Below are 22379 nucleotides of genomic sequence, written 5' to 3' on the forward strand. Positions count from 1 at the left end.
GCTAGAGCTCTTTAAGGTAAAACTAGCAAAGATAAAAGAAGAGTAATTGGTAGATGTGCTATATCTGGATTTCAAAAAAGGCATTTGATATGTTACCACACAAAATACTATTGCACAAACTAGCAGCTCATGGTTTTGGTGATAATGTATTAGCATGGATTGAGGATTGATCAGCACATTGCTGACAATGATGTAACTCGTGGAGTGTAGCAAGGATCTGTCCTAGGGATTCGATTGTTTACTACATAGTCAACATGGTTTTGTGTGGGAAATCATGTCTCATTAACTTGATTACATTTTTTGAAGAGATGATAAAGAAAGAGGATACTCCCAAGTTGGATCATCAAAGAAGGAAATCTACCACCACCGAAGCTGAACCAGATGGGGTGGTAAGATGCTCTTCCCTGATGATCCAACTCTGTACAAACAAAAAGCTCTTATCTCTATTTTTGTAGTGTTAGTCAATAAATAACAAACCTGAATTCTAACAATTTTCCAACAACACAGGTTAAACTAACTGGGCTGTAGTTTCCTACTTTCTGACTACCTCGTTTTTGAATAGGTTTGTTGTGTTAGCAATTTTACAATCCACTGGAACTTTTCCCACGTCCAGGGAACTTTGGAATATTATAACTAATGGATTCAATCTCTGTTGCCATTTCCTTCAAGTGCTAGAATGTTGGCCATTAGACCCTGGAAACTTATCTGCCTTTAATTCCAATAGCTAGTTCAGTACTTTTCCCGCCTAGATTTTCCCCTTAAATACCTCCTTTTCTATAAAATCTGCATTCCAATAGTAACAAGTAGTGCCCTTCAATATACAAATGGAAATAAAATATTGACTTAGTGACTTCAACACTACTGTGTTCCTAATTATTAACTCCCCAATTTCATCTTCCAAACAACCAAAATTCACTATACACATGGATTACACGTACCATATTCTTTCATTTCAAAATAGAACACATTTTCAGTGTTCCCATCTTCAAGTAATTGCTGAAGCTGTGATTCTATCTTTTTCCTGTAAAAAGAAAAATTATTAAGTTGTATAGTTATAGCTATATATTGTAATATCACTGATACTCATTTATGGTATCACCATGATACATATATTCATTTATCGTATCTGCTGTACCAGCAAATGTTGCTGAATGGTAAGCAGGACAAGGAACATTACTGTTGTTGCACTTCTTAACTCTTGAGTGAAATCATGGGATTTTGTTGTACTTTAACTTGAGGGCTTTATTCAGGAGGAGAATTAACAATGGTATAATTTGTATGATAATCAATGAACCATATTTTGCCTTCACGAAGTTGACAACGAAGAAAAGGAAGTTTCTTCTTTCTTTAATTCTTTGGTATTTCATAATACTCCACAATATCAAAGAAAACACGATGAACAAAATAGAGAAATTTCCAAGCTACTAACGAAACGGGAGATACAGATCACAAATGAATTTGGAGAGAAATAGCAAGGTGATTACACTTATATCAAAAATGCAAAGGATTTGAAAAAGAACAGTGATTTAGCACAGCAGAGGGCCATGGTAAAAATTTAGTATTATACACATAGTCAATCAGTCATACAGCACAGAAACAGATGCTTTGGTCCAACTTGTCCATGCCGACCAAGTTTCCCCAAACTAAACTAGTCCCATTTGCTTGCATTTGGCCCACATAGAGACGTAGAGTCATAGAAATGTACAGCACAGAAACAGACCCTTCGGTCCGACCCATCCATGCCGACCCCTCTAAACCTGTCCTATTCATGTACCTATCTGAAATAACTGAACAGAGGTCAGTATCCTGTCACCAAGTCACCCTTTACTTGTGCATAGTGCACTGGCTGTGGCCAACCAGTTCAGAGTCAGTCCCCTCAAGGAAGGAAATTCTAAATCTCCTGTTAATATTGGTAGCCAAAGCCAAGGTTAACAATCCCAAATCAAGGACATAGTAGTTAACAATCACTGCACCCTCATCCCATCCCAACCCAACTCCGGGGATGTAGGCCTGGTCTTTCTCTTGTAGCTTTTCCGGTATCATTTACGCCCCAGGTCAGATTCCTCTGACTTAGACTGTGACATGGCGAGGTGTATTGGACAGTGGACCATCTCTTGCATCCGGAGCATCACAGGACAGTTTTTTCTTCTTCCTGCAGTAACAGCATGAAGGCTGTATCCATCTCAGATTCTGAGGTTTCCTCAACACTAGATGGAGGAGGGAGAAACTACAGTTTAACAGGCCTTCTAGCTGTTGTGAGGGACCAGGTATGTTTTTCTCCTACTCAGTCTGTGCGGTTACAGCTTTCAGGTCATCTGTTTGTTTGTTCAGGACTGCTGTGCCAACCTGAACTTTGTAAGTCACAGGACCTGACCTCTCGAACCCATACAGAGCCAATTCCATGATTCTGACACCAAACTTTGTTTTCCCCCCACCCCTGATTTAAATTGTCTCTCTCACTTACAGTACGCTTGTGGCCAGCATTTGAGTTCCTGCTGCAGTTTCACCCTTCCATCCAGGTCTGGAAATATCAGGTTTAACCTGGTGCAGAGTCTTCTCCCAGTCAGCAACTCTGCTGGGGATATCCCTGTTGTATGAGGGGTGGCCCTATAATTGAATAGGAACCAGGACAGTTTGATATCAAGTGATGTGTAGGTTGCTTCGTTATGCCTGCCTTCAACATTTGAACTGCTCCTTCTCCTAGGCCATTGGACAATGGTTGATATGAAGCGGTCCTTATGCCATTGGACTTTAGGAAATAGACCAACTGCCTGCTGGTAAATTACATCCTATTGTCCGTGACCAATATCTGCAAGAGTCTGTGCATCGCAAATAATGCTCGCAGCTTCTCAATTGGCATCCCGAGTTTGCTGAATGAACTTTATGCACGTCCAACCACTTTGAATGGATGTCCATGATGACCAAGAACATTGAGCCCATGAAAGAACTGGCATTGACGACATGTAATGGTGTCCAGGATTTACCTGGCCATTCCCACATATGTGATGGTGCTGCGGTGGCAATTTTTGACCTTGATGGCATTCTGGGCACTGTCCTATCAATGTAGCTATGTCAGCATCCAACTTTGACAACCAAACATAGCTTCTTGCTAGCATCTTTGTCTTGGAAATGCCTGGCTGACCCTGGTAGAGTTTGGCCAGTATCTGGCAGTGACCTTTACTCAGGATAATCACCCTTGTTCTCCATAGTAATATGCTGTCCTCAATGGTGATCTGGTCTTGCCAGGTGCAGAAAGGTTTCAATTCTGATTGCAATGGCCCTTCTGTTTCCCCCATTACCACCAGTCATTTTAGTTTCGCTAGAACAGAATTTTTGTGTCCACAGTCAGATATTGTCAGCTGTGACTGGTAGGGTGTCTTCCATGGGAGGCACCTCAAGGCATTCACATTAGCCATTTGGCTTCCTGGACAGTGTTCTAACTTGTATTGTATATGCCAAGAAAAAGGACCCAATGTGAATTCTACCAGAATTGCCTTGTCTTCCTTCAGCAACCCTAGCAGGGGTTTATGATCTGTTACTATGACAAATTATTGGCCATAAAGATACTGGCAAATCTTCGTCACACCAAAAGATGACTGCCAAACTTTCCTTCTCTGTCTGAGCATATTTGTATTCAACATCAGTCAAAGCCTGGGAAGCATACGCTAATGGGCATTCCTCTCCACTGGGCCACCAATGCACCAGCACTACCCAATACTATACAGGGTGGCATCACTATCAGCACTATCTCTCACTTCGGATCATAATGGGCCAACACCTTAGTTGAGGATAGCTGCTTTTTCACTTCCCTAACCATTTCTAAGGCTGACACTTTTTTAATAGCAGGTGTCAGGGTGCCAAGATAGAGGTCAGGTTACATTTGACTTTTCCATAGTAACTCACTAACCCAAGGAAAGACATAAGCCCCAGTACAGACATGGGAGCTGAGGCACCCTCACTTTATCTTCCAACTGGTGTAACCCGGTTTTGTCAACTCTGTAACCGAAGTAGGTCACTTGAGGCACCTGGACCATACATTTTTGCCTTCTTCCTCCTAGGAGAAACATTTAAGCACTATGTCCAAGTTCTCTTTATCAGTCATTTCTGTTATTAATACATCATCCAGATAAATGGCAACTTAGAGTAACTCTTGTAAAACGTTCTCCATGGTTCACTGGAAAAGGGTTGATGATACTCCAAATGGCAGTCTTGTATATTGGTACAAACCCTTGTAGGTATTAATTGTAGCGTACTTCTAGGACTACTCAGCCAGTCAATTCCAGGGAGGCATGGCTCACATCCAACTTCGTAAAGGACAGCCCCCTGCCACCTTTGTATACATGTCCTCTATGCAATGGATTGGGTATTTATCCAGCTGCAAGAAGTGGTTTACCATTTGCTTAAAATTCCCACAAAGACAAATTGAGCCATCAGGCTTCACATTCGGTATGATCGGTACTATGCATTCTGCAAACTGCACTGGTTTGATGATTCATTCATTCTCCAGCCTCCTGATTTCTGCCTCTATTTTGCTGACAAGGCAAATGGCACCAGGCGGACCTTGCAAAATGTTGGAATCGCTTCCTGGTCAACATGTAAAGCAGCTTTGGTCCCTTTGATGGTCCCAAGCCTTTCCTGAAAAGTTTCTGGGGATTTCACTAGGCCTTCACTGAGGCAGCCGTTTTCTCATCAAAAAATTTGAGCCAATCTAGGTGAATCTTCTTCACAAATTCTGCCCCAATAGGCTTGGGCCCAAGTCTTTTACTACCTTCAGAGGTAACTGCACCAACTGCTTCTCATAGGAGAAGTTGAACCCTTAATTTGCAACTCGTCCCTAACACATGTCTCAGTCTGGCTGAAGTCTTGCACAAACTTAAGGGTTGGAGTCCCAAGCAAATCTTGTTAAAGACAGATTCTGCAACCACAGATATAGCTGCGCCGGTATTGGTCTCCATGGGAACTGGGTGAACATTTAAACAAATATTAATTTTAAATCGGTTCCGATTTGAATGTCACGAAGCAATTTAATAGTTCGAACCCACACGTAGGTGGACTTTCCAGGGTGTGCACTCTCTCAGCCTATAAGTTTTCTTATTCAAGTCAGGCCTTGTAGAACCCCTTTGCTGTCTCAATTCCGCATACCAGAAGTGACTACAATGGTTTGCCAGCCCACATCCCGAAGAACTTTTTAGCCACTTGGCCAAAGCTCAACTTTGCTGTGGGATTCTGCTGTGGGTTGGCATAGGGTCCCTCTACTCCAGATATGCCCTGCGTGAGCCTCTGCAATTGCCTATACTCAAATAGTGATGGAGTCCACTTCCAATGGGATGCCCTATAGCTCCCATGCTCCACTTTCCTCATTTTCTTATGACAATGCCAGCTGTCATGCCTGTTTGAACTACAGTTAGGCTTCAGGTAATAGGCACTTCAGCATGGCTACATCATTAATCCCACACACCAAACAGTCTCTCAGCATCTCATTCAAGGTCAAACCAAAATTACATGCCTCTGCCAGCCATTTCAACCTCATCAAAAGTCACAATACAGATTTCTCCAGTTCTCTAATAGCCAATTAAAGCAATAGCATCTCAGAATTAGAAAAGGTTTGGGATTGTAATATTCTTTAACCAACTGCATCAATTCTTGGAACATTCAAGTGTCTGGTGCCTTTGGGAAAGTTAAACCCCTTATAATCAATAATGCTGCAGGTCTGCAAGCAGTCAGAAAGATTACTTGTTGTTTTCATCTGCCCCAATGCCAGTGGCTCAGAAAAAAAAATCATTTTTTCCACATACTGGCCCCAGTCTTTAACAGCAAGATCAAATGAGTCAAGTTTCCCAAATAAAGGCATGATGCTAGAAATGCTTAATCCAACTCCACAATGACTGTTGCAAGCAAATGTTCTTCAGGCACATACTGTTTTCTTTCATTTCCACTGAAATTACTTCACAGAGACCAGAATCCCATCACAAAGTCACCCTTTATTTACTTGCAGGCAATGCACTAGCTGTGACCAGCCACTTAATAGTCAATCCCCTAGACTACGGAGATTCTACATTTCCTGTTAGTATTTTTTTTCCTCCTGTTTTTTTTTCCTCTTAGTGCTTATTTTTCCCCAGCACCCATGGTGTGTGTGTGTAGATGTGAGACACAGTGAAAGACACAAAGTGCATTTCCTGTTAGTATTGGTCAGCCAGGGCTTTGCTGATTGGCCCAGGTTAACACTCCCAATCAAGGACATTGTAGTCAATAGGCTCCACCCGATTCCAATCACTACATTATCCAAATGTCCACTAAATATTGTAACTATCTCTGCATCTAACATTTCCTCTGGCAGTTCATTTCGGTTATGAACCACCCTCTGTGTGAAAAAGTTGCCCCTCAGGTCCTTTTTAAATCTTTTTACTCTCACCTTAATATGCCCCTTAATTTTAAACTCCCTTAGCCGAGTGAAAGATCTTTACTATTTACTTTATCTATCCTGCTCATGATTTTATAAACCTCTGTAAGGTCAACCATTAACCTCTTGTAATCTAGTAAAGGAAGTCCCAGTCTATCCAGCCTCTCCTTACAACTTAAACCTCCAGTTCCAGCAGTATCCTGTAAATCTTTTCTGAACCCTCTCCAATGTAATAATATCTTTTCCATAGTAAGGTGACCAGAGTCCTCCAAAATGACTTCACTGGCATCCTGTACAACCTCAACATAACATCCCAACTCGTATACTTGAGATATACAATTTCCCATGCACAAAACCATGCTGACCATCCCTAATCAGTTATTGCCTCTCCAAATACTTGTAAGTCCTAGCTTGCAGAATCTCCTCCTACACCTTACCCACAACTGATATCAGACTGGTCAATAGAGTCATAGAGAGGTACAGCACAGAAACAGACCCTACGGTCCAACCCGTCTATGCCGACCAGATATCCCAACCCAATCTAGTCCCACCTGCCAGCACCCAGCCCATATCCCTCCAAACCCTTCCTATTCATATACCCATCCAAATGCCTGTTAAATGTTCAATTGTACTAGCCTCCACCACTTCCTCTGGCAGCCCATTCCACACACACACACCACCCTCTGTGTGGAAAAGGTTGTCCCTTAGGTCTCTTTTATATCTTTCTCCTCTCACCCTAAACCTATGTCCTCTAGTTCTGGACTCCCCCACCCTAGGGAAAAGATCTTGTCTATTCACCCAATCCATGCCCCTCATGATTTGATAACCTTCTATAAAGGTCACCCCTCAGCTTCTGATACTCCATGAAAAACAGCCCTAGCCTATTTAACCTCTCCCTATAGCGAAAATTCCCAGGTTTCTCCTTACAGCTTTTCTTAAATAAAGGCACAACATTAACCACCCTCCAGTCCTTCAGCAACTCACCTGTGGCTATAGATGATACAAATATCTCTGCTACGGGTCCACAATTTCTTCCCTAGCTTCATACAATGTCCTGGGATATACTTGATCAGGTCCTGGAGACTTATCCACCTTTATGTTTTTTTAAGACCTCCAGCACCTCTTCTTCTGTAATGTGGACTGTTTTCAAGACATCAATATTTATTTCCCCCAGTTCGCTAGCCTCTATATCTTTCTCCGCTGTAAAAACTGATGCAAAATATTTGTTTAGTATCTTTCCCATTTCCCATCGTTTCACATATAGATGATCTTGCTGATCTTACAGGGATTCTATTCTCTCCCTAGTTGCTCTTTCATAAAGTCATAGAGTCATACAGCATGGAAACAGATCCGTCAGTCCAATCAGTCCATACCGATTATAACTCCAAACTAAATTAATCCCGCCTGCTTGTGCATGGCCTATATCCCTCCAAACATTTCTTATTCATCGATCTAACTAAATGTATTTTACACATTGTAACTGTAACCACATCCACCACTTCCTCTGGAAGTGTATTCCACACACAAACCACTCTCTGTGGCTTTCACCTTTGTTCCTAATGTACTTGTAGAATCTCCTTGGATTATCCTTAACCTTATCTGCCATTTTATATTCCCTTTTTTCCCTCCTGATTTCCCTCTTAAGAACGCCCCTACATCCCTTAAACTCTTTAAGACCTTCCCTTCATCCCAGTTGTCTATATCTAACATATGCGTCAATATCTTTATTAATTCATTGTCCCCTACTCTGACCAGCCTTGTCCTTCATTCTGTGACGATGCTGCCCCTTTTGAAGAGGGGTTGTAAAGTCAGTAGTGCTGAAATGGTTAATAGACACTGCCTAAGTCAACAATAAGAGGAGCCCTTTAGGTTTTTAACACAGTTGCACAATGAAAGGGGAGTGGCCAGTTCTGCCACTTCAGGTTTTTTCTAGTTTGGTTTAGTTTTAGCTAGCAGTCAGAAGCGACTGGTAGCAGAGAAGCAGCTATAGTGAAAAGAGGTTCCATGCTTCAACAGAGATCTTGCCTGAACTTCCTCTTTGAAACCTCTCTTGCCTGTAAGAACTGGTGTTTGAACTTATCATTTGCCAGGTGGTGTGTTTATGGGATGTTGTGGAAATTGGAACAGCTTCGTTAAGTTGCGATTTTGAGTCTGGTGGGTTTTCAAATGGTTAAGTTATTCTAAATTCTGTTTTCTTTTGTTTGTGTTTCAACCATAGTGTGTAAATAAATTCTATTTTGTTTGAAGTTGAGTGGTTTGATCAGTTGCACCACTCCTAGAATATCTACTTTACATCTGCCTTTAAAAAAATACAAGTTAGGGTCTGGGCTACTTTCTTAATATTTTGAGGGGTCTGGCCAGGTCCATAACAACTCTAACAGGAATATAATGTCTCTGTACTCTCATTACCACGCTATTGAAAGCCTCTCACTTGCCAGTCATCCTTTTACTTGCAAACAGTTTATTCCAATCAAATTTTGAAAGTTCCTGTTTCATACCATCAAAATTTGCCTTACTCCAATTAGGAACTTTAATTTGAAACAAGGCTTATTCTTTTTCATAACTATTTATTAACTAATAGAATTATGATAACTGGTCCCAAAGTGCTCCCCCATCAACACTTCAGTCACTTCCCCTGCCTTATTTTCCAAGAGAAGGTCAAGTTTTGCTCCTTCTCTAGACAGTACATAATGATAAAGTACATTTTTCCAACACATTTAACAAATTCCTCACCATTCAATGCCTTAACACAATGGCAGTCCAAGTCTGTCTTTGGAAAGTTAAAATCCCTTACTATTAAAGCATTTTTACTCTTACATGATCTGAGATCTCTCTACATATTTGCTCTTCTTATCAGTTTCCCACTGACTAATGGGACCTACAATACATCAAGGTGATCACCCCCTTCATATTTTTGAGTTCCACCCATGTAGCTTCACTGGACGATCCCTCAGAAATATCCTCTCTAAATACAGAGTAATGGTTTCCCAAATGGTGTTGCTACTCCCCTTCCTCTCTTGCCTCCCTTTCTATCTTTTTTATCCTTCCCATAGCATTAAAACCCCGGAACACTGAGCTGCCAGTCCTGTCCGTCCCTCAGACATGTTCCTGTAATAGCTATGATGTCCCATCCCATGTTCCCATACATTCTCTTGAGTTCATCTGCCTTATCTGTAAGAACCCTTGTATTGAAATAAATGCAGTTTAATTCATCAGAGTTACCAGTTTCTCTACTTGCTCTTGCCTATCTTTTCTAATTAACTTGCTCTCTTTAACTTCAGAGCCATCCTCATCTGTCTTTCTATTCTCTCACTTCTGACTAGTTTAAAGGTTCCCATATAGAAATAACAAATCTTCCAGCCAGGAAGTTGGTTCCCCATCCAGTTCAGGTGAAAACTGTCTGTTTTGAACAGGTCTCTTCTGGCCCAGAAGATATCCCAATGATCCAAAAATCTGAATCCTTGCCCAATGCACCATCTCCTCAGCCAATTATTTTTCGGCCCTATTTCTTATTCATACTCTCATTAGCACATGGCACCAGGAGTAATCCAAAAATTACTACCTTTGAAGTTCTGCTTTTTAACCTTCTACCCAACTTCCTATATTCATTCTGAAAAACTTCAACCCTTTCCCTAACTATGTTGCTCTTACTGATGTTGACAATGACTTCGGGCTTCTCACACATCCCTTTTGACAATACACCAGGACGATATTCCAGTAATAGTACTGAAGACTTGTGCTCCAGAACTTGCCACTTCCCTAACCAAGCTCTTCCAATATCCAAAAAGTGGAAAATTGCCCAAGTATGTCCTTGTAAGTTGGTGGGAAGGAAAATGGATAGGTAGGATAGTTCAAGAGGATGGTGCTGAGTTGGAGGGTTGGATCTGGGATAAGGTGGGGAGAGGGGAGATCAGGAAACTGGTGAAATAGACATTGATCTCCTGTGGTTGGAAAGTCCCAAGACGGAAGATGAGGTGTTCCTTCTCCAGCCATCAGGTGGCTAGAATTTGGCAGTGGAGGAGGCAACCGCAAGAGGTGTAAAACCTGCACTCAAACCTCCTCCCCGCCTCACCTCTATCCAAGGCTCCAAAGGATCCTTCCACATCTGGCAAAGATTTTTCCAAACACGTCATCTACTGCGTCTGTTGCTCTCAATGTGGTCTCCTCTACACTGGCGAGACAGGAAATCAATTTGCGGAACATTTCAGAGAACATCTCCGGGACACACGCACCAATCAACCCCACTTCCCTATGGCCGAACACTTCAACTTCCCCTCCCACTCTGCCAAGGACATGCAAGTCCTGGGCCTCCTCCACCGCCAAATTCTTGCCACTGAATACCTGGAGGAAGAACACCTCATCTTCCACCTTGGAACCCTGCAACCACATAGGATCAATGTCAATTTCACTAGTTTCCTGATCTTCCCTCCCTTCACCTTATCCCAGATCCAACCCTCCAACTTGGCACCCTCTTGAACTGTTCAACCTGTCCATCTTTCTTCCCACCTATCCACTCCACCCTCCTCTCCGACCTATAACAATCACTCCCTACCTTCATCTACCTATCACATTCCCAGCTACCTTTCCCCCACCTCACCCTCCTCCCATTTATCTCTTAGCCCCCTTGGGCTGCCCACCCATATTCCTGATGAAGAGCTCATGCTCGAAACATTGACTCTCCTGCTCCTCAGATACTGCCTGACGGGCTGTGTTTTTCCAGCACCACACCTTTTGACTCTGATCTCCAGCATCTGAAGTCCTCACTTTCTCCACAGTGGCTACAAGAGTAGGTCAGAGGCTAGGAATACTGCAGTAAGTAATGCACCTCTTGATTCCCCAAAGCCTGTCCACCATCTGCAAGGCACAAGTCAGGAGTGTGAAGGAATATTCCCCATTTGGCTGGATGAGCACAGCCCCAGCAACACACAAGAAGCTTGACACCATCCGGGACAAAGCGGCTGCTTGACTGACAATACATCCACAAGCATCCACTCCCTCCACCACCAATGTTCAGTAGCAGCAGTGTGTCCTAGCCACATGATGCACTGCAGAAATTCACCAAAGGTCTTGAGAAAGCACCTTCCAAACCCACAACCACTTCCATCTAGAAGGAAAAGGGCAGCAGATATATGGGAACACCATCACCATCACCCTGCAAACCACTCACCATCCTGACTTGGAAATATATTGCTGTTCCTTCACTGGGTCAAAATCCTGGAATTCCCTCCTTAATGGCATTGTGAGTAAACCCATGGCAGGTGGACTGCAGCGGTACAAGAAGGCAGCTCACCAGCATCTTCTCAAAGGCAACGAAGAATGGGCAATAAATACTGGCCAGCCAGTGATGCCACATTCCACAAAATGAATAAATAAACCTGCTTTCAGACTGTATCAGATGTGGGAATTCTCTCTGAACATCATCCAATTTTCACAGGATGTTGTTTTAACTTCACTGGAGGAAAGGAAATTCAACAGGTCTTAATCCTCTTTGTCAACTGTGCTTAAGATCCTTTGCCTCTGCCTCTGTTTCCACATTCGTGATCAAGGAAATCAAGGGTTAAGGGGAAAGGCTAGGAGTGTCAGATTAGCCATGATTTTATTGAATGGTGGAACAGGCTCAAGGGGACTGCTCTTATTTCTATTTCTTATGATCTTATGCTCTGTCTTGACTAACATTGCAGTCCAGTTTCATCTCATTACTACATAAGGACAGGATCAATGGGTGAAGCTCTGTCAGTAACAATCTCAGTCTCTTCTACTGTCTGTTCACAGCTTTCTGCTTGACATGTTTTGATTTTCGCTTTATCAGGGGAGAAGTCATAGAGTCATAGAGATGTACAGCATGGAAACAGACCCTTCGGTCCAACCTGTCCATGCCGACCAGATATCCCAACCCAATCTAGTCCCACCTGCCAGCACCCGGCCCATATCCCTCCAAACCCTTCCTATTCGTATACCCATCCAAATGCCTCTTAAATGTTGCAATTGTACCAGCCTCTACCACATCCCCTGGCAGCTCATTCCATACACGTACCTTCCTCTGCAAGAAAAGGTTACCCCTTAGGTCTCTTTTATATCTTTCCCCTCTCACTAAACCTATGCCCTCTAGTTCGGGACTCCCCGACTCCAGGGAAAATACTTTGTCTATTTATCCTATCCATGTCCCTCATAATTTTGTAAACATCTATAACATCACCCCTCAGCCTCCGACGCTCCAGAGAAAACAGCCCCAGCCTTTTCAGCCTCTCTCTGTAGCTCAAATCCTCCAACCCTGGCACCATCCTTGTAATTCTTTTCTGAACCCTTTCAAGTTTCACAACATCTTTCAGACAGGTAGGAGACCAGAATTGTACGCAATATTCCAACAGTGGCCTAACCAATGTCCTGTACAGCCACAACATGACTTCCCAACTCCTGTACTCAATACTCTGACCAATAAAGGAAAGCATACCAAATGCCTTCTTCACGATCCTATCTATCTGCGACTCCACTTTCAAGGAGCTATGAACCTGCACTCCAAGGTCTTTGTTCAGCAACAGTCCCTAGGCCCTTACCATAAAGTGTATAAGTCCTGCTAAGATTTGCTTTCCCAAAATGCAGCACCTCGCATTTATCTGAATTAAACTACATCTGCCACTTCTCAGCTCATTGGCCCATCTCCAATTGCAAACTTAGGTCCACCTGCAGCTTTTTTCTTCTTACACATGAATGGGATATTGTTTTCTTGCTGGCAGTCTTGCCTTGTGGCTAGCTTTTTAAAGAGATCTCTATTTTCCTTATCCAGTGTAAAAAACCTAAATGGGTACTGAAGGCTAACTTATTCTCAAGAGTGTGTTGCTAGGAAAGCACAACAGGTCAAGCAGCATCTGAGGAGCAGGAGAATCAACATTTTCGGGCAAAAGCCCTTCATCAGGAATGAGGCTTGTGGGTTGGGGCTGAGAGATAAGTAGTGGGGTGGGGGGGGGGGGGGTGGTAGGTAGCTGAAAAAGCGATAGGTAAATGAAGGTGAGGGAGAAGGTCAGAGGGGGGGATGCACAGGTCCAGAGGATGGTGCTGAGTTGGAGGCTTGGGACTGGGATAATATGGGGGGAGGGGAAATCAGGAAGCTGCTGAAATCCACATTTATCCAGTCAGGTTGCAGGGTCCCTAGGCGGAATATGAGGCATTCTTCCTCCAGGCGTCAGGTGGTAATGGTTTGGTGGTGGATGAGGCCCAGGACCTGCAGGTCCTTGATGGAGCAGGAGAGGGAGTTGAAGTGTTCGGCCACGGGGCAGTAGGATTGGTGGGTGTGGGTGTCCCAGAGATGTTCTCTGAAACAATCCACAAGAAGGCGTGCGGTCTCCCTGATGTAGAGGAGACCACACCGGGTGCAACGGATGCGGTAGATGACATTGGTAGAGGTACAAGTAAATTTCTGACAGATGTGGGGCCTTTGATGGAGGTGAGGGGAGTGGTGTGGATTCAGGAGCACCCTATTCCCTGAGCATAACTTAATATATTCTATTTCTGGGGGCCAATAACTTACAGCAAGTCAATCAAAATTCTGAATCCTGTTAGCCAATGACCATGGGACAACTAGTCATGATGGTAGATAACCTTGCCTGCCTCCCATTGAAGATTAGTTTTCAATCTTTCTAAGAACAAAACCTTATTTTGAAAACACCGAACTTGAGAAATGAGGCACTGATAAATCTTTTGTTTTGCAGTTCTTGCAGTGGCAAGGAAAGGTGGCAGGACGTGGGCTGGTGGGTGGGGCATGGACCTGACAAGGATGTCGCAGAGGGAATAGTCTCTTCAGAATGCTGATAGGGGTAGGGAGGGAAATATATCTTTGGTGGTGGGGTCCTTTTAGAGGTGGCAAATATGGCAGAGGATGATGCGATGTATGCGGAGCTTGGTGGGGTGGAAGGTGAGGACCAGGGGGTTCTGTCCTTGTTGCTTTGGGAGGGATGGGTTTCAAGGGCGGTAGTGCATGAAGTAGAGGAGATGCACTGGAGGGCATCATCAACCACGTAGGAAGGGAAGTTGTGATCATGGAAGAAGGAGGTCATCTGGGATTTTCTGGAGGTGGAATTGGTCATCCTCAAAACAAATGCGGTGGAGGTAGGGGAATTAGGAATAACTGGCGATCTTACAGGAGGTAGGGTGGGAGGAGGTGTAGTCTAGATAGCTGTGGGAGTCAGTGGGCTTGTAGTAGATGTTAGAGTAGATGGCGGTGCATAGCTGATAGCGTGGAGCGAAGGATCTGGAAAGAGAATCATTGTTGAAGGTTTCAGATTTGTAGTATCCTTACAAATTTGGGTATCCTTACAGTAGATGGCTAATTTATTCTGGACTGTTTTTAATTGTTCATTTCTTTTGAAAACCTGTCAGATACACTTGTAATTACCATCACACATTTCTCCAATTTTCAGTACAGCTCCTGCTATCTACTATCATAACTTTTCCATTGAACTATCTACCATTTCTGTTTTTAAAAATCCCAGTACCATTATAGGTTCAGTCAAAGTTGCTTTTCTCAGCTTCTCAAACTTAAAACCAATTAATCCTTGACTTTTGCGATGTCCCACTCCTGACGTACTGTTGATTTTTGGTGTGTTTTTGATCAGTTATCTATTATAAGCAGTCAATGATTTGCAGCAGTTTTCTGACAGTTTATTGAATTTGTTACAAAGCAATAGTTTAAATATGATACATTAGTTAAAGTAGACAAAAAAAGTATAGAACCATGACAATTGGGATGGTTCACTAACACCAGAAGACAAACGGATTGTTAATGTGTAATGTGTCAGTCTTGTTAATGTTGTGAAGGCAGCATCAAGCTCTCTAGCTGAAGTGTTAGGAAACACTTTACCGTATCTTCCTCCTCTTCTAGCTCATCTTCCATTTAGAGAAGACAGTTCTTTGGGGACTGCCCGATGAAGACCACCCATTCAGGAGAACCCTATTCCCTGAGCATGACTTAATATATTCTATTTCTAGGGGTCAATAACTTACAGCAAGTCAATCAGAGTTCTGAATCCTTTTAGCCAATGACCATGGGACAGCTAGTCATGATGGCAGATAACCTTGCCTGCCTCCAACTGAAGATTAGTTTTCAAACTTTCTAAGAACAAAACCTTCTTTTGAACTAACCTCACTTGGGAAATGAGGCACCGATAAATCTTTTGTTTAAAAAAATAAAGAACTGCAGATGTTGGAAATCAGAAACAATAACAGAAATTTCTGTAAAAAACTCAGCAGGTCTCGCATCTGTGGAGAGAAAATGGAGTTAATGTTTCAGGTCCAGTGACCTGAACCAATTCTGAAAAGGATCACTGGACCCAAAACATCAACTCTGTTTTCTCTTCACAATCCTTTTGTTCTTTTGTTTATGCTGGTAGAAGGCTACTTGCTATTGCAACGCTATTTTATGAAGTTGCGTATTGCACAGAAAATACTGAATTTGGAATAGTAAGAGGACATGCCAACATTTCTGAATCAGGCATGCTGCAGTACTCCAGCAATGTTCAATACAAACTGCAGGAATAACACCTCATCTTTCACCCAATTACTTTACAGCCTTCAGAACTGAACACTGTTTAACAATTTCCGAATATGAATACTCTCCTCTATGTTCATTCACTACCTCAACACCCTTAGTTCCTGTTTTGAATGGGTTGCTCTCAGCACAGCCAACCCATTTTCAAATTTTACATTTCTCATTAACATTCTACCCAGCATTTATATCTCCCTTGGCTTGACATCAGCAATCCATGTTTGCCTATCCCTTTTTTACTAACTTTTCTTCCTCTATCTCCCTGTCGGGCACCAACTCCATGTTTTCTATTCACTCATCAGCATAAGTATCACCTTTTCCCAGTTATTTTCAGTTTCAATGAAGGGTCACTGGGCTTGAAATATTAATTCTGTGTTTCTCTATAAAGATACTGCCAAGCCTGCTCAGTTTCTACAACACTTACTGTTTTTGTTTAAGGTGTCTAAAGAAGGGTTACACTTGAAACATTGACCTCCACCTACTGATGCTGCCGGCTTGCTTTGTTCTTCCAGCCTCCTGCTTGTCTACCTTTGTTTAAGGTGGTGGCACTGTTCTATATTAGTTGTAATCTTGATGATGACAAAGATATTCTTGTATCACTTGATGAAAGTTTTACCTTATATGAACATTTCAGGTGTTTATTCTCACCTTACTTCCATCAGTCTTGGATGCTTCTTCCACCATACCCGCTGATGTTGATTAATCAAAGTATGTTCTTTGTTCACTTTTCCTGCTTGCAAGATTTTCTGAATCTATACATAAAATTAAAGGGGTAAAATAGTATGAATCCCCATTCTTCAATCAATAAATTGCGCAAGGAAATGGACTACTGAGTCATGGAAATTGAGAGTTACTGATCAATGTTAAATCATCTGACCTCAAACAACAGTAAGAACACTACAATTGGCAAGGGATGAGGGGAAAAAATGTCAGCCAAGTTTTTGTCTTTAACCATCCATTCGTGAAATTTTTATTTGTCTGTGGGCTAAGTTGAAGCCAACATCATGAACGGCTATGATGTGTCAACATTGTGGAATGAATTACCAAACTTTTCTCATGAAAAACTCAAGCATGAAGGATAGCCACCAAAGTAAAACAACTGAGGACTATACAGCATTAGCTGTATAGGAAAAATGTTCGCATGATTCAAACAGAAGAAAAAATTAAAATAGTGAACCATTGCATTTCATTCTTCCCCATCTTTGTTACCTCCTTCAGCCTTGGAAACTTTTACTTCAATTTCATTTTCAACCAATTTCCTTCACCTCTGCCATTGGTGGGTATAACTTTGGCTGGACTGTCTGGTCCTTAGCTGTGAAATTTCTTCCTAAACACACTCACTTATATTTCCAGGTGCTCCTTAGAACATAGAACATAAAACATAGAACAATACAGCACAGAACAGGCCCTCCAGTCCCCAATGTCGTGCCAACCCGTGAACTAATCTAAGCCCATTCCCCTACACTAGCCCATTAGCATCCATGTGCTTATCCAAGGATTGTTTAAATCTCCCTAAAGTGGCTGAGTTAATTATATTAGCAGGCAGGGCAGTCCATGCCTTACCACTCTGAGTAAAGAACCTCGTTCTTATATCTGTCTTAAATCTATCACCCCCTCAATTTGTAGCTTTGTCCCCTCGTACAAGCTGACGTCATCATCCTAGGGAAAAAACTTTCACTGTCTACCCTATCTAATCCTCTGATCGTCTTGTATGTCTCTATCAAATCCCCTCTTAGCCTTCTTCCTTCCAATGAGAACAGTTCCAAATCTCTCAGCCTTTCCTCATAAGACCTTCCGTCCAGACCAGACAACATCCTGGTAAATCTCCTCTGCACCTCTTCCAATGCTTCCACATCCTTCTTGTAATGGGGTGGCCAAAACTGTACACAATATTCCAAGTGCAACCGCACCAGCGTTTTGTATAGTTGCAGCATGATATTACCGCTCCGGAACTTAATCCCTCTACCAATAAGTCCTAACACACCGTAAGCCTTCTTAACAACACTATCAACCTGGGTGGCAACTTTCAGGGATCTATGTACATGGACTCCAAAATCCCTCTGCACATCCACACTACCAAGAATCTTTCCATTGACCCAGTATTTTGCCTTTATCCAAGTTCCCCTGCAACCTGCAACATTCTTCCACACTGTCCACTACTTCACCGACTTTAAAACCTATTTCTTTGTCCAAGCTTATCATCTGTCCTAATACCAATTTTTGTGCAACTTTTGCTATGTTAAAGATACCATATAAATGTAGGCTATTGTAAAATATGGTCTGAATTCAACATTTACAAAATCAAAGCTTGCAAAATCAAGTGAGGACTATAAACACAATTGTTTACGAGTAGTAAATGAATTTGAGCAGAGATAGCACTTGTTAAGATCTGACATTGTAAACAGAAATTTGTCTGGGAATTTGATCTGTTCCATCCATAAACAGGACATTATGTTTATTATGTCTGCCTTCTATTATCACCTCTGTCTGCTTAACCAGACCATTATCTACTCCTAAGAAAATATGAGGTGCACACAGGGTAACTCTTATGTTATCTTTGTCCTCCCTACGTTTTACTTATCCCTCCCTCAACTCAACAACACAAATGAAATCTAGAACTCAGTGAGATGGAGAAGATCACACTTGTTTTCAACCACTCCATAGCATAGTGCAAAAGTACCCTGGACAATACATTTTCTCATTAATGTAAATTGACTATATTTAATTTGATCTGATTTATTGTCACATGTACCTAGGTACAGCAAAAAATTTTGTTTTGCATGCAGTACAGGCAGATCATACCATACAAAATGCACAACAGTAATAGAACAGAATGAGGAATACAATGTTATGGCTACAGAGAAGTGTACAAAGAGCAACGTCAACATTAAATTTGAAATTTGAGAAGTCAAATAATAGTAAGAAAGAAGGTGTTCTTGAACCTGTTTGTATGTGTGTTAAGCTGTCATGTTTTCTGCCTGATGGAAGAGGTTGGAAGAGATTATAACTGGGATGGGAGGGGTCTTTGATTATGTTAGTTGCCTTTCTGAGGCAGTTGTAAGTATAGAGGGAGTCAATGGATAGAAGGTTGGCTAGCATGATGGACTGAGCTGTGTTCATGACTCTCTCCAGTTTCTTATGGTCCTGGGCAGAGCAGTTGCCATAGCAAGCTGTGATGCATCAGATGGAATGCTTTCTGTGGTGCATCTATAAAATGAAAATTGGTAAGTCTTTATGGAGATGCCAAATTTCCTTCACATCCTGAGGAAGTAGAGATGTTGTTTCACTCTCTTGACCATTGCATCAATGAGGGTGGACCAACACAGATTATTGGCAATCATCAACCCAGGAACTTGACCCTCTTGACGATCTGTACAGAGGTTCATTCCCAAGAAAAGAAAGATTAACCGGGGAGGGATTAGACAACCTTGGCTGACAAAGGAAGTCAGGAAATGTATTAAAGAAAAAGAGAGATCCTATAAAGTGGCTAAGAACAGTGGGAAATCAGAAGATTGGGAAGGATACAAAAGCAAACAGAGGATAACAAAGAGTGTAATAAGAAATGAGAGGATCAAATATGAAGGTAGGCTAGCCAGTAATATTAGAAATAATAGGAAACGTTTCTTTCAGTACATAAGAAACAAACGACAGGCAAAAGTAGACATTGGGCCACTTCAAACTGATGCAGGAAGCCTAGTGATGGGAGATAAGGAAATAGCAGGAGAACTTAACAAGTACTTTGCGTCAGTTTTCACAGTGGAAGACATGAGTAATATCCCAAAAATTAAAGGGTGTCATGGGGCTGAGTTGAGTATGGTTTCCATTACGAAAGAGATAGTGCTAGAAAAGTTAAAAAGTCTTAAAATTGATAAATCTCCTGGCCCCGATGGGATACACCCTAGAGTTCTGAGAGAGGTGGCTGAGGAAATAGCAGAGGCATTGGTTGAGATCTTTCAAGAGTCACTGGAGTCAGGAAAGGTCCCGGATGACTGGAAGATGGCTGTTGTAACCCCCTTGTTCAAGAAAGGATCAAGGCAAAAGATGGAAAATTATAGGCCAAACAGCTTAACTTCGGTTGTTGGTAAAATTCTAGAATCCATCATTAAGGATGAGGTTTCTAAATTCTTGGAAGAGCAGAGTCTGATTAGAACAAGTCAACATGGATTTAGTAAAGGGAGGTCATGCCTGACAAACCTGTTGGAATTTTTTGAAGAGGTAACAAGTAGGTTAGACCAGGGAAACCCAGTGGATGTGGTCTATCTAGACTTTCAAAAGGCCTTTGATAAGGTGCCACACGGGAGGCTGCTGAGCAAGGTGAGGGCCCATGGTGTTCGAGGTGAGCTGCTGGGATGGATTGAGGATTGGCTATCTAACAGAAGGCAGAGAGTTGGGATAAAAGGTTCTTTTTCAGAATGGCAGCTGGTGACGAGCGGTGTCCCGCAGGGTTCGGTGCTGGGGCCACAGCTGTTCGCATTATATATTAATGATTTGGATGAGGGAACCGGGGGGCATTCTAGCGAAGTTTGCCGATGATACGAAGTTAGGTGGACAGGCAGGTAGTACTGAGGAAGTGGGGAGGCTACAGAAGGATCTAGACAGGTTGGGAGAGTGGTCCAGGAAATGGCTAATGGAATTTAACGTGAGCAAGTGCGAGGTCTTGCACTTTGGCAAAAAGAATAAAAGCATGGTGAGAAAATTAATAAAGCCAAAGCACAAAGGGATCTGGGAGTGCTAGTCGAGGATTCTCTAAAGGTCAACATGCAGGTTGAGTCCGTGATTAAGAAAGCGAATGCAATGTTGTCTCTTATCTCAAGAGGGTTGGAATATAAAAGCAGAGATGTACTACTAAGACTTTATAAAGCTCTGGTTAGGCCCCATTTGGAGTACTGTGTCCAGTTTTGGTCCCCACACCTCAGGAAGGACATACTGGCACTGGAACGTGTCCAGTGGAGATTCACACGGATGATCCCTGGAATGACAGGTCTAGCATATGAGGAACGGCTGAGGATACTGGGATTGTATTCATTGGAGTTTAGAAGATTAAGGGGAGACTTAATAGAGACGTACAAAATAATACATGGCTTGGAAAAGGTGGATGCTAGGAAATTGTTTCCGTTAGACGAGGAGACTAGGACCCGTGGACACAGCCTTAGAATTAGAGGGGGTAAATTCAGAACAGAAATGCGGAGACATTTCTTCAGCCAGAGAGTGGTGGGCCTGTGGAATTCATTGCCACAGAGTGCAGTGGAAGCCAGGACGCTAAATGTCTTCAAGGTCGAGATTGATAGATTCTTGTTGTCTAGAGGAATTAAGGGCTACGGGGAGAACGCTGGTAAGTGGAGCTGAAATGCGCATCTGCCATGATTGAATGGCGGAGTGGACAAGATGGGCCGAATGGCCTTACTTCCACTCCTATGTCTTATGGTCTTATGATCTCCACCTCAGCTCCGCTGACGTAGATAGGTGTTCTAAAGTCAATGACCAGCCCTTTGATTTTGCTGATGTTGAGAGAGATTGGTAGCTTTACACCATGCCACCAGGCTCTCTATCTCTTTCCTGTATTCTGTTTCGTCATTGTTTGAGATCCAGCCTATAATGATGATGATGTCAGTAAAATTGTAGATGAATTTACAACGAAATTTGGCCACACAGTCATGAGTATCCAAGGCATATAGTAAGAGGCTGAGTACGCAGCCTTTTGGGATGCCAGTGTTGAGGATAGTTGTGGAGGAAGTTCTCTTGCCTATTCTCACTGATTGCAGTTTATGGGTCAGGAAGCCAAGGATCCTGTTGCAAAGGGCAGAGCAGACACCTGGGTCTCAGACTCTGGGGATTAGTTTGGTTGAAATTATAATATTAATCAATGAGTAGGAGCCTGACGTAGGTGTCCTTGTTATCCAGATATTCCAGGGATGAGTGTAAAGCCAGGGAGATAGTGTCTGCCATGGACCTGTTGTATCTATGGCGAATTGCAAAGGATCGAGGCAGGTAGGCTAGAATTGATATGATATTAACCTACTTATCTAAAGTATTAATTTTTGAAAATTCCAAATCAAATGCTGGAATACCTATATAATTTAATACCAAAGCGTTGGTGAATTTTACTTAAAGAACTAATTAATTCTGCTTAAGAGATTTAAAGGCCACACACAATATTGATATTGGCATGGGTCACTGCATTACATATAGACATAACGTTAACATTAAACCATGTGTGGAAGATTCTAGTAATACCTGAACATCGCTACTCAACATTGTGTGTGACAATATGTCCATGACAATAGACTAGTTCTGCAAAACTGAATGGTGTAGCTACTGTACATTAAACATTTGTGGTATTGTAAACCGGCCAAAGAATCAAATTCCTGTTATTGCTGTGCATGTTTGCAATAGAAAAGGCATGAAAATGATTCTACTACCACAGCATTAAAAATATTCATT

General features: G+C 42.3%; 1 protein-coding gene across 4 annotated transcripts in view; it reads right to left on the reverse strand.

Moving 5' to 3' along the window:
- LOC140482249 (coiled-coil domain-containing protein 148-like) overlaps window positions 1-22379 on the reverse strand; it is a 91951-nt gene that overhangs the window by 48474 nt on the left and 21098 nt on the right. For all 4 annotated transcript variants that reach the window (XM_072579396.1, XM_072579394.1, XM_072579395.1 and 1 more), the window contains exons 4-5: window positions 16587-16690; window positions 939-1021 (exon numbers count right to left, since the gene is read on the reverse strand). In XM_072579396.1, coding sequence (XP_072435497.1) covers window positions 939-1021; window positions 16587-16690 — 187 coding nt within the window. The remainder of the gene's footprint in view (window positions 1-938; window positions 1022-16586; window positions 16691-22379) is intronic.

This window comes from Chiloscyllium punctatum, chromosome 10 (genome assembly GCF_047496795.1).
Source record: "Chiloscyllium punctatum isolate Juve2018m chromosome 10, sChiPun1.3, whole genome shotgun sequence".
NCBI lineage: Eukaryota > Metazoa > Chordata > Chondrichthyes > Orectolobiformes > Hemiscylliidae > Chiloscyllium > Chiloscyllium punctatum.